Source organism: Hirundo rustica, chromosome 6 (genome assembly GCF_015227805.2).
Source record: "Hirundo rustica isolate bHirRus1 chromosome 6, bHirRus1.pri.v3, whole genome shotgun sequence".
In the NCBI taxonomy this organism is placed as follows: Eukaryota; Metazoa; Chordata; class Aves; order Passeriformes; family Hirundinidae; genus Hirundo; species Hirundo rustica.
In genome coordinates this window covers 27,759,782-27,772,042 of record NC_053455.1, presented here as the reverse complement: position 1 = coordinate 27,772,042, position 12,261 = coordinate 27,759,782, and the positions used below count along the sequence as shown (strand labels likewise).

At 40.6% G+C, this 12,261-nt stretch overlaps 1 protein-coding gene across 5 annotated transcripts in view; it reads right to left on the bottom strand.

Moving 5' to 3' along the window:
• MGA (MAX dimerization protein MGA) overlaps positions 1–12,261 on the bottom strand; it is a 52,799-nt gene that overhangs the window by 18,869 nt on the left and 21,669 nt on the right. For 2 of the 5 annotated variants that reach the window (XM_040065947.1, XM_040065948.1), the window contains exons 10-17: positions 11,817–12,040; positions 10,824–10,964; positions 10,343–10,418; positions 8,455–8,975; positions 6,682–6,979; positions 4,349–4,975; positions 3,474–3,773; positions 440–2,100 (exon numbers count right to left, since the gene is read on the bottom strand). In XM_040065947.1, coding sequence (XP_039921881.1) covers positions 440–2,100; positions 3,474–3,773; positions 4,349–4,975; positions 6,682–6,979; positions 8,455–8,975; positions 10,343–10,418; positions 10,824–10,964; positions 11,817–12,040 — 3,848 coding nt within the window. The remainder of the gene's footprint in view (positions 1–439; positions 2,101–3,473; positions 3,774–4,348; positions 4,976–6,681; positions 6,980–8,454; positions 8,976–10,342; positions 10,419–10,823; positions 10,965–11,816; positions 12,041–12,261) is intronic. The other 3 variants (XM_058420843.1, XM_040065949.2, XM_058420844.1) reach the window with 3 other exon arrangements.

Genomic DNA, 12,261 nt, shown 5'->3' with positions numbered 1-12,261 from the left:
TCAAACATTCCTTCCAGAAATAAATGTTAACTAAGGGTACAAAAACTAGGTAGAAGAAAACATCTTAAAATAACAGAAATACTAGATTGGTCACTACGTTTTTGGATCATTACTTACATCACAAGTAACCAAATTATTCGAGTAAATACTGGAGAAGGACAACCTGCAACGTTTCTATTAGAGATTGCTCAATGTATCTCCTGTTATCTGAAAACCAGGCAATTTCTACAAGGCCACTACACTGCTAATTAAAAGAAAAAAGCATACAACTAAGAACTAAAAGACATTTCCACTTGGGACCCCAATTTACACTTCCTAAAGAAACTGAAGTCCAAAACAGAAACATCATATGCTGTCCTTCGAATCCATGGGTTATGACGTTATTCAGTCAATTAAAAAAAAAAAAAAAAAATCCCTTCCTAAATAGTTAAATGCTTACCAGTCTTTCAACATCTACTTCCTCTTCACTTGGGAAGTCAGAAGCACCATCCAGCATCTCATCAGCTGAATCATCAGTTTTTTCATCGTCTTCTTCCTCCTCCTCATCTTCCTCTTCATCCTCTTCCATATCATCAGCAGTTATATCAATAGTGGGCATGTAACCCTTTTTGTGCGCCCTCTGTTCTGCTGCTGTCAAGAAGTCACGTTTCTCTGATGCATCAGCTTTGTTATCCACTTCACTTCTGTTTTCTAAAGGGGGTACAATGCTAGATATTTTGCTCCAAGAACTGTTAACATGTGTTAGAATATCATGGCCTGTTTTTATTTCTTCCAGAGAATCACAAGCACCTTGTTCTTTGCTGTCACTGCCTTCCTGCCCAGCTATGTTTCCTTTGCCTTCCTCTGTATCAACTACAGCATTATCCTGTTTTTTTGCAGAAGCAATTTCAAACCTACTTCTTGTTTTCTCTCCTATGTTTTCCACTTCTATAGAGCCCTTGTACTCCATCCTTTCCATATCTGGCTGTGCAGCATCATCCTGGAATTCTTGTTTGTACTCAAACAGTTCAGCCTCTCTTTGCTCCTCCTTGATATTCAGCTGTCTATCTCGCTCTTGTTGACTACACAACTGTCCAGAACTTGCTCTGTTGTCCTCCTTCATCTGTGTCTGTGCATCTCCTTCCTCCTCTTTTATTGGTTTCTCCTCCTGTTCAGCATATTCCTTCCCATGGTTTTTCAACTGTGCAGTCTCCCGATTCTCAAGACTCTGTGAATGTGCATTATCCAGAGGAGCAACTGAAGACTCATCTAATAACCCACAAACAGTTTCAGAGTTAGCTGAAACCGCCTCCACAACAGTTTCAGAACTGACAGAATCCTCTTTCTCTTCAGAAGCCCCTTTTTCTTCCTCATCATTTGGCTTCTCACTGATGTACGAATGGTCAGATGATACAACATCTGCAGAAACACCATGCTGAGAAGAAAAGCTGTCATCACAAGAACTCTCTAGCACCTTTGAGTTCTTCTCCACTATCTCTAATGAAGTGGAATTTCTATCACTAGTAGGTGTGCCAGATGCTGACCCTTCCACAGCATTTGACTGGTTAATTGACAACTCATCTTCTTCTTGTTTCCCATCTGGCACTGTGATGTCAGACTCTGTAACTTCTGTGTCACCTGAGCATGGAGCCTTCCCATTCTCCTGCTGAGCAGCATCTGAGTCCTCTTTCTTGCATATTTTCCTGTAATCCTTCTTCATCTGAAGAGATGCAAAATGATGAAGAATAGAGTTTGGCACAGTCTTCTGTCCCGGGAGCTGAAGTAAAGCAAAACTTCCGGACTGTAAAGGTACGAGATTAGCGGTGCTGGCTGGCAGACCACCCGAGCTGCAGGTAATTTTAGACTCAGAGCCTGTTTGGTTTGTGACATTGCTGGCGGCAGAGGAAGAGATTCTCAGAGTCAGAGTGCCTGCTTGGGACACAAAACTTGGTACTGATGGAAGAAGAGAAGATGCTTGAGTGGCTGGGTTGGCTGGGGGGGATAACTTGGGTACTGCAGTGGAATTTGCAGTAGGAGAAGTGGAAGACACAGAGGAAGTGGGAGAAACAGGTGACTCAGGAGGCTTGGAAGGTGCAGGCAACCGGATTCCTACAATAGATCCTGTAAAAAGAGAAAAACAAAACATCAGCTGAGACTTTCTCAAAGCAACTTTTTTCTTCCTGTTCTAGTATTTGATAGTGTAGCAGAAACAGACACGACTCAGAAGGATCGCAATGGAATCAGTTGTCTGACAAGTTCTTAGTGAAAAAGTTGATCCTGCATATAAACTTGAATTTTTTTTAAGTAACACCCCAATAAAACACATGAATCAACAACTAACAGACTTAATGTTAAGTTCTAGCATTAAACTTTTTGATCAAAAAGGCATAGCTTTGAAAGTCCCGCATTTTACTTTCCCATTTTACATTTATTGGAAAACAAGGAAATTGGGATTTCTGTAAATAAAAAGAAAGTAAAAATAGTATTTAGTTATAAAATCTTTTTTTTTCCTCTCAGAAAAAGACTTCCAAAGAGAAAAAACTATGTCAAAATTACACAATCATACCACCATCTTTTTCACCTTTATGAACTCTTCTGCAGCATTTCAACAATCTATAAACAAGGAGGAAAAATCTTACCACTAGCAACTAGTTTCTCTTGTTCAGCAAGAGCCTCAAACCAGAAAGAAATTAAACTTATTGATTCTTTACTACACCTCACGCACAAACCTCAACTAAAGCTCCTCCCCCATAGCTTTATCTACTGTGCTTGCTTCTGCTCTCCCTTCCAGCCTCTCCCTCTCTTTGAGATGTGTTTTGATATAGGGAGAACAGAAGAAAAGGTCCTACTTACAGAGTAAAACGGCATTTAAAATACATTTGGGTTAGAATTTACAAATACGTACAACAGCATACCCAACCTGCAATTTCTGACTCTTCCAACCCTATCTTCAACTGTGTACTATAGAAATAGCTGAAAATCACACTTATTTTTCTTCTCACACTCCCAAGGAGGCAAAAACCTGATAATTTTGAACTGCAGTGTAACATTTCATCTGAGTATCTTCTGTAAACAGACTAAACAACCTGGAAACCCAACAAAAACAGAGCAGCACATCCAATGAAACATGGGTAACAGCTCATTCTTTTTAAGAGAATCTCCAGCAAGAATTGTTTTTCAATCACCAGGTCGAGTCTTGTAAGTTGTGATAGTACAACGGACGTGGGTCCACTGCCACACACACACACATAGGCTCTTTTACTTGCTGCACAGAACTCCCAAATTTTGTTGACACAGCTATTAACTGTACTTTCTGAATATTATACACATTGCATCTGAATAATTACACAATTGTCTTCAACTACTCACACAGAACCAAATTAGACCCTGTTCAATTACTTTCAGCAGGTGAAAGCATCACAGAGACATTTATCTCATTGTTCCTTTCTGAGTAACACACTGGTCAGCCAGGAAAGGAGCACTGGACTTCGTACCTGGATTGCGCAGCATCACCGGCTGCACGCTGGGCTGAGCACCCGCAGCTCGAACCTGCTGCAGAGGAACAAGCTGAATGATCTGCCCATTGGGATGCCTAAACAGGTTCACAGCCCCAGGGCTCCTGAGAGGCTGAAGCACCATCCTCTGCCTCTGAGCCACCTGGGTGTTGTTCAGTGGTCGCAGAGCAGAAGACATCTGGTGCACTGGGATCAGCAGCAATCGAGGTCCAACGCGTTTGTCTGTTCCAGGAGCTATCTTTGGGGGAGTCTTATTTGCAGCTTGCGGAACAGCATCTTCTGAAATATTTAAACAAGTTACAAAAAAAAAAAATTCAGTTTAAGAGACTGCCTACAAATAAGGCATTATTCTTAATAAATACAAATGCAGATGTTTTGGAAACAAGTGTATCTCTTTCAAATTTATTCAAAGACAAGTTTTTCTCTGTTTATTCACAGAATTCATGGAACCAACCACGTCAGAACGGTTTTGGGTTTTTTCTGTGTATTTTTCAACCATGACACAAGGCAGTAACACCATGCCTAATTCCTGAACTCTGTGCAAACCATGAAATTCTAGCAGTCATAACTGTGCATACATTTCTATAGGTCAAGGAATGATGTGAGGCTCCAGCTCACATCATAGCCATCACTGACCAGATAGCTATATTCTTTCCTTTCTCTACCAGTTCAGGCTGGAATATAAAATGCAATTTAAGAGATGACATTTTTTATCCTATTTTGGAAAGGGGGGCAAAGGCAAATGAGTACATATTTAAGCTGAAATCAGATGCTGACTGAATTATAGATATGAAAAGAATAAGAATTAAAAAAGCAAGTGTTTGCAGTAATAACCCAAAGCACCTAAGCATTACCTCTTTTTGGATTCTGTGGAGGACTTGAATTAACTCCTGATAGTATCACTGGAACAGAAACAGCAGAGGAAGTCAGTGTGGTCACCACAGGTGTAGCTGCTGCAGCTGTTGTCACTACTACTGTAGAAGTAGATGTGACAACAGCACAAGTAACAGTTGGTGGTGTTACTACAGTTTTTGGGAACGACGTTGTTGCTGCTGCTGTGACAATCCCTGGTGTTTTTGCTGTGTTCGCAGTAGCAGTAGGAGAGGTGGATGGAGTAGTACAGGTGCTGATTCCAGGTGTTGCAGGAGCAGCTGTGACTGCAATTGCAGGAGGCGAGCAGGGAGATTCACCAGCTTTTGTCTGGCTAGGAGTGGTCACAGTAGATGCTGCTGTGCTGGTACTTTCCACAGTAACTGGAGAAGTAGTGCTGGCTGCAGTGACCCCAGGAGAGACTGTGCAGAGAGCTGGAGATGGCACCGAAGCCATGGGAGCAATAACCGTGATCGGTGTGGATTTGATACTGAGAAGCTGCCGCCCCGAGGCAGCCTGGCGTGTGCTCGCTCCAGGAATCTTCTGCTGCAGAGCTCCCGCTTTGTTTATCACAAACTGGGCAAACACACCACCAGGTGAGGGTCGGGCAGCTGCAAATAAAAACCTGAAGGTCAAAATTTTAATAGATTCCCTCTTTGCCTTTCATGAGGGGCTACAACTGTAATTTCAGCATGAATTTGAGCCTTTTTCTAAGTACCTTGTAATTAAATCAAAACCTTTATGGCAGTCCTGGATATGCCTTACATGCTGGAAATACCTCTGCCTTATTCCACTACTGTAGCTTTTTATCGCATTTCTTCCCAGATACACAAAAGAATCAAGTCTTGAAGCATTGTTCTTCATTGTGAAACTACGGACAATCCTAACTAACAGTGCAGGAAAACAAACACCTAAGTGAAATAATGAGCTCCAATTATCTTCTAAGCTTCAAATTCTTTGTGTAACAGCTTGTGTCACCTTTCCCTTTTTGCTGCTTCTTGATTTTCACCCCCCTTCTACTGTATTCAACTTACACAGGCACAGGGGAAATGGATAGAAGGACACAGAGTTTCCCCTTCTAACTGTACTGACATTCGTGCAACTGCAGACTGGATGGAACAAATTTAACCAATGGAAATTAGTCCCTGTTAGGAAGATCCTTTACCTCATCCCTTGCTCTCCAAGGGACCAGAACACTGCATTTATATCACTCCAGATGTCTACAGATGAGTACAACAGCACAGAGATTATTAAGCAAGACCAACTTAAACACTGCAGTTATTTATGCATACAGCATTTTTAACCCAGACTATGCCAGAACTGGTACTTTTTAATTAAATCACATCTGCAGCAATGACTTCACCCACCCACCAGTGAAACACAGCCAGCTCTGTCACATTGCACGAACACACAAAACAATAAGTTTTGCTACAGGACAAGAAAAACAACACACCCATTTATGAGGCAATAAAAATTTAGGCAGAAAGGAAGAAAATAATCAATCAGAAATTAAAGTTTTTCCAGGACACAGGTAACATCCTTTTCCCTTGCCAAGCTTCTTCAGATCTTTAAGTAATGTGTGGGATTATGTGGATGGGTACTAGATTTCTCTCTCTAAACTCATGCAAAATGTAACAGTTAAGGGCAACTTCCTCTCTTGCCACACTGGGGTAACCATTTCAGTACCAACTCAGATACACAAGTAACTCATGAATCTTCCAAACTTTTTTTTTTTTTTTTTTTTAAACTCTAAGTGCTGCCTAAATCCAACCCTGTTTAGCTTGTGAAATCCAATGAGATTAGAGGCTGGCGTGGTTATTGGCTGCACACCTGTTGTTTCGCTAATCCAGATTTGGACCATCTTGTCTTTCACTGCTGCTTCACGCATCTTTGGCAGTCACAAGAATTATGGGTGCAACATCAGCAGAAAATCTAACAGCGAAGAACCACATATTACTGATACTTTACTCATTTGAAATTAATCTGTGTTTGATGAAAAGCAATTAAAAATGATAGTAACGAAACTCCAAACAAAAATCTCATTTAGTATTTGGAGAGTTTCCGTCCACTCTTGTCTCTTGAAAATATGCTCTAGTAGCATTAATAAAACAACTAACAGTCAACATCTGTAATCTTACTCTGAAGTCCAAACAAAACTTTCTTCTTTGAAGACGTTATTTATTGCAGAAGCATCTTAGGTAGGCAATGCAGCCAACGGCAGCATGCACTGTTGCACAGAAATCAACATTAACGCTGTACACTCACTCTGTACTTCAGCTTCACGCAATTTAAAACACAGTAATAAGTTCCAACCTACCTATCTGTCTCTCTGCTGGGACATGAGTTTTCAGAGTCGTCACAGTGGGGGTTGAAGTAGTGCTGGTGGAAGATGTAGTTTTAGAAGCTGATGTTGTGGGCCCCTGGACTGATGGTGTCCCAGAAGCAGGAGTTTTAGCACTGGATGCTACCTTGGAGATCACAGTACTGAGGGCTGCGATATCAAGTACTGTGGGCTGCAGCCTGCCTGTGATATAAGCTGCTAGCCGATTGGCAGGATGTAATGCCCCCATCTGTCCCAAAAGCAGTTTGGCCTGAGGATACCTTTTACCATTAACCTGAAAAAAGGGGAAAAGGGAAACTTTGTGAAAAGAACGCTAATTCACCACTTCTGGAGAAGTGTTTCATCAGTGGGACTTCTAAATATCCTTTTCAAAAAACCACTGTAATTCCAAAATGGGAATTCCTGATTTCTTTATTGCCCAGGAGAACTCCAAACAACTCTTGCTTTATTTTTGTAATACAGATTTAAAATGCTGCTCAGACTCTCGCATAAAACCAGAGTCCAAGGAACATGCGAAATCACTGAAATTGGACAAGAAGCTAACACCTGTTTTTCCTGTCTTATGCTTATGCTGTAATCCTGAATAGAAATAGGTTCCCTAATTGAAGGACAATTTTGGATAAAATTCTCAAACCTAATTAAGACCTAGCATCACAAAAGAAAGAATACTGATGACATATACATTGAGACAAAACTCTAAAGAGCCTGTAAAATCTGCATCAACTTTTTACTTATCTATGCTGGTTTTTGATACTGTAATTAAGGTATGATGAGTTCCCTAACTTCAGATTCCAAGTCATAGTGGTAATGGACTGCACAAAAAAACCCACAAACCAACACCTTGCTGAATATCAAGTCTTATGCCTGGTGGACAATGGGAAGTTTCGGTAATGCTGCATTTTGCTTTCATGCTGTTCGATAATGCCTTCTAAAAGCCAAATGTATTTAAGACACTACTAAATAAACAGTAGTTTTTATTGATCAACTTTTATTGAAGGTAAGAAATCTCCTGATCTTTTTCTCTCCACTAGCTTTTCTTTCTGAGGATGTCCTATCTGCAAAGTGTCATGAAAACATATTTTCCTCCCTTTTTCTAAATCATATGGTTTTCCTCAAAGTGGTTTTACTATAACCACAAATAGCTATGATGGAGAAAGATCTTTCTCCTAACCCTGTAGTTCCTACTACTAATTCTTAACGCCATGTCAGCAATATAAAACTGCAGGGAAAAAACCCTTTGAATTTAGGATTATGAAGTCTCATAATGAAAAACATATAGTCTACAAAGAGGATTAAGGGTGTTAGTGAAGATTAATAGTAAGCTGTAGCAAAAAAGCAATTTAATGCTTATCTTTTCATTTTAAAGTTTTGTCCCAGCGTATAGTTCCCCAGAAAATATTCTTTCTGTGGACTCATACAATCATTCATTTGGAAGCATTATGTGTCAAATGCACCTTCAGATGCAAGAATTAAAAAGATTTTCAAAGAGATTCTGCACTTGGGTCAACAAGACCCAAATTGCCAAAAAGACAAGTTAAACCATCAGATTTCAGGATACCAATCAGATTTCCTGTTATTGAGTAAATCTTGAAATGGACAAGCTTATGGAGAAGAATGACACCAGATACCAAGAACTCTTGTCCGGACAGGCAAAAGACATATTAAAGAGTGTTCTCCCCTTCAAGGAGCTCTGGGATAGTACTGGATGAAACTGAATCTAATCTCCACAGTAAAGGCAGAGGGACCCACCTGAATCAAGCCCGAGGGGCTCGCATTAGCACTGCATTTGTAGACAACCAGCTTTCCTGCAGGAGAAACCCCTGCATAAAAAGGCAAGCCTTTGCCCCCCTGCAGTTTCTCCGGCAGTTTGTCCACTGGGTCTGCCCGTATGACCTTTACATCTCCTGAGTTATTGCATGACGCCACTGCGCTATCAGGAGGCTCCAAGAGAGGGATCTCAGGCTTCTCATCCTTGTCCTGGTAGGATGGCACTGAAATTTTCACTCTGGAGGAGCAGACAGAAGGATGGTTCTCATCCTGGGCCTTGTATTCCGAAGCCAATTCAAGAGTGAAGCTACCCACTTTGAGGCACTGTGGCGCGTTACTGTTGATATGCTGTGATAAGATGGTCAAGATCTTATTGTGATCTTCCTCCAAGCTGCAGCCAGAGATAATCTCGAAAAGTTTGGTTGATTCACCTTGAGTGGTGTGATGAACATAGGAGGTGGAGAAAGAGTCCCCCTCACTACGGGAAGAACACCAGCTTTTCTCTGAGAAAGAATTGAAATAGGTTTCTGCAATACTATGGTATTTTAAGCACCTGGATAGTCAAACAATTTCATTCTGCCCACACCTCCACCCCTATCTCAGCTCAGCTGCAGGCCAACAGCAAGTTAAAGAACTGTTCAAAGCATCACTTCCCCTTGCAGAGCTTCACAAGCAAGCAAAAACTCACTGCAAAACTAATGTCATTATTTCTCATGGTTCAATCCCTGCAGCCATACCACGTCAGCTTGTATCCCATTGCATCACAAGCTAAACAAAGATGGGTTGTTTCAATACGTGGGTGAAAATTCTCCAAGCACACCAACACAGTAGAAAACATCACTGGTTAATCGAGAGAGAGCACTTTTCTCTTTGAGTCAGAAAAGCACCCGTGTCCTACAATGGCATGAGGGGACATGCCACTAGCAGAACTGTCTTGCAGAAGATGTGTAAACAGAAGCATGACCTTTCGTTATCATTAGAGATACATGTCCCTTTTTTTGCAAAACTGTAAGGATGCTGAGCCCTGTGTCCTGGCCATTTTAATTTCACCTACTGATGCACCCCAGCATTTTCAACTAATTGTATTGGTTTTCCATTCCCATTCTTAAATGTAGCATGTAGTGTTGTATACATTAAACAGTTAAAAAGTCAGCTCAGAAAGGCAGACGTGGCTCATTAGCGGATGACACAGTGCCTCTAGTATATGTCTCATTTAAGGCTTGCAACATAATTTGGGCTGCTTCAGACGGAAAGAGAACATGGATGTCTAGCCTATTTCTTCACGAGCTAGAAACGCAAACCCAGTATCTCTAACATAGCAAAACTTCAATCTCAACTCTAAACAAATTCAACATCAAACACTTCCAAGTAAGGCACAGGCACTTCCTTGTCCCATCCAGTTCTACGTGAAGAACATGAGGATGCCATCTTCCCAGGACTACTTGGATATTTTAATCCTTCAGTTAAGTACAAAGTGATAGCAAGAGAAAAAAAGTGTGAGGAAAAAATACCCAGAACAAAGCAAAACCATTAAACTCCATTCCTTTCCAAGTATCAAATCATCTGCCTTGAAGACAAGCCTGCTGTGTAGTTTTGTACTTTACTGCTAAACAAGGTACTGGCAGCACTGGTCATTTTACACTTAGAGCAGCAGCAAGCACAGGATACTTAGCCTGCTGTACCTCCATATGGCCCCCCCCAGCTGCTAAGAAAACAGGAAACTGTATGTATGTAATAAGATTTTTATTAACAAGTATAACAACTCCCCCAGCAAAGAGACTTCTGTTTCATCAGTAGCTACTTTTTTTTAAGAAATATCACAAAAATAGGTAACCAAGAAGTGGAATTATACTCCTGACTCAGCTCTTACCTCTTGATTTATTAGTGTCTTTGTCTACCTCGCAGGTTGCCTTCTCAGGAGACCGAAGCTCTGGCTCATGCTCCTGCTGGAGGAAAGAAATGCAAGAAAATATTCACCCTAGACAACTCACTTCCACACTAAAAATCACAGGACAAAATGAACTAGTTCACCCCAAATCATAGAATTATGCTGCATTTGATGACATTACAGGCTTTATTTCAGAAGGGCTCTACTAACATGAATATTGAAGCCTTACACAACAATGCACTTGTGGCAGCCAGGAATTTCCCCAGACAAGACAATCACAGTAACAGGGTAAATTTACCAGCACTGCAAAGTGATTTAGGCTCCACCTTCCACAGCCCTACCACCACCAAACGCAAGTCAAGCCTTCATGTCATGTAGGAGTTTCTGGGGAAAAAATTATCTCAACATTTTCACTCTTTCTGCCTGTTCTATAATACACACTAGTTACAGTGTGACTTCTTACCTTTACAGTACAACTCTGTGAATCATTTTTGTCTTTTTGCGGCTTTTTTTCCTCTCTCCTGTGCTCATAGGCTCGCACCCTTGCACAAGTCATTAAACTTTCAAAATACATGTAGACAGGATCCTTGTCCTCCTCTCGAATCTAGAAGGAAAAAAAAAAAAAAAGAGACAAAACCCTCCTCTCTGTTCTGGATGCACGTCAGATTCACAAAACAGCTTTGCTTTCTAAAAGCACTTCAACATAAATGCTTCAACAGTAAAGGTCAAAAGAAAAGTTCAGCATTTAAAGCTAGATCTGCCTTCTCAGTATCATCACACAGCCACCACCAGCTTCCTGAAATTCAAACCCATTCAGACATTCTTCTAAGTGAAGAAACAAATCCCAAGTGCCATGCGTTGTTTAACGTTATCTGGTATACTTTAAATAGCTACTCTGGTACGCTTTTCTTCAGATATAACCACTCCATTCTAGGCTGTTTTTCCTCTACTGCTCTTGTTGCTTTTGTCTAATACTAAGGTGAGGGGAGACACAAAGCCAGATTCTAAGAACACTGTCAGTGAAACCTCAAGAAAGAGCAAAAAAACCCACCAACTCCAGAATTACTCTGAACACTGTGTCTGTACCCCAACATTTTTTGCAAGTAATTCATACCTAGATAGGCTACATTATGTAGCTAATAACTTCTATAAACATTACAGGACTAAAAATAATTTTGACAAAAATAGCATATATTACTGTATTTTTAAATGAGGTTATTAGTGAATCATAATCACCTTCCACCATCTCCATATTGCTACAGTAAATTCTCAACAGAAGATGGACATGGCAAAGATCTGTATACAAGCAATCCATCCTAGCTTATCAACACACCTACAGGCAGTCAGTCCTAGGCTTTCACCTCAAACTTCTCTAAAATTACAGAGTAGCACAGAAGCTTTTGGCATTATCTAATTTTCAGTACAAGGAAAAACATGCATCTCTTTCTCCACTTACCACTGGATTTGGTCTAGGAATGTACACTCTGCCTGGTTTTGTTACAGTGAAAAATCTGTTCTTACTAGGAAGCGAGACCTCTGGGCTGGGCAGTACCACAGATTTAGATGGTTCAATAACAGATGGTGTTGGGACATAAATTGGCTCTGGATCTACTTCACCTTCCACTTTCACCCACAATGGACAATTCCTAACAGGTTGTTCTGGCTCTGAGTCACAGATAGCTGAAAAAAAGAGAAAAAACAAAAATTACTTACGAATAAAACACCATCTAACACAGCAGTAAGAGAATCTTTGGTTTGCGTTTAAAGTCTAGCCATGCAGCAATCACTAGTTCAAACTGCCACAAAATACTTCTGGTTGCTTTTCTTGCCTCAAATTCTAGTCAAAAGTGACTGGGATTTCTCTACAAGGAAGAAGAGATGAAAATACAGATGTTTCTACA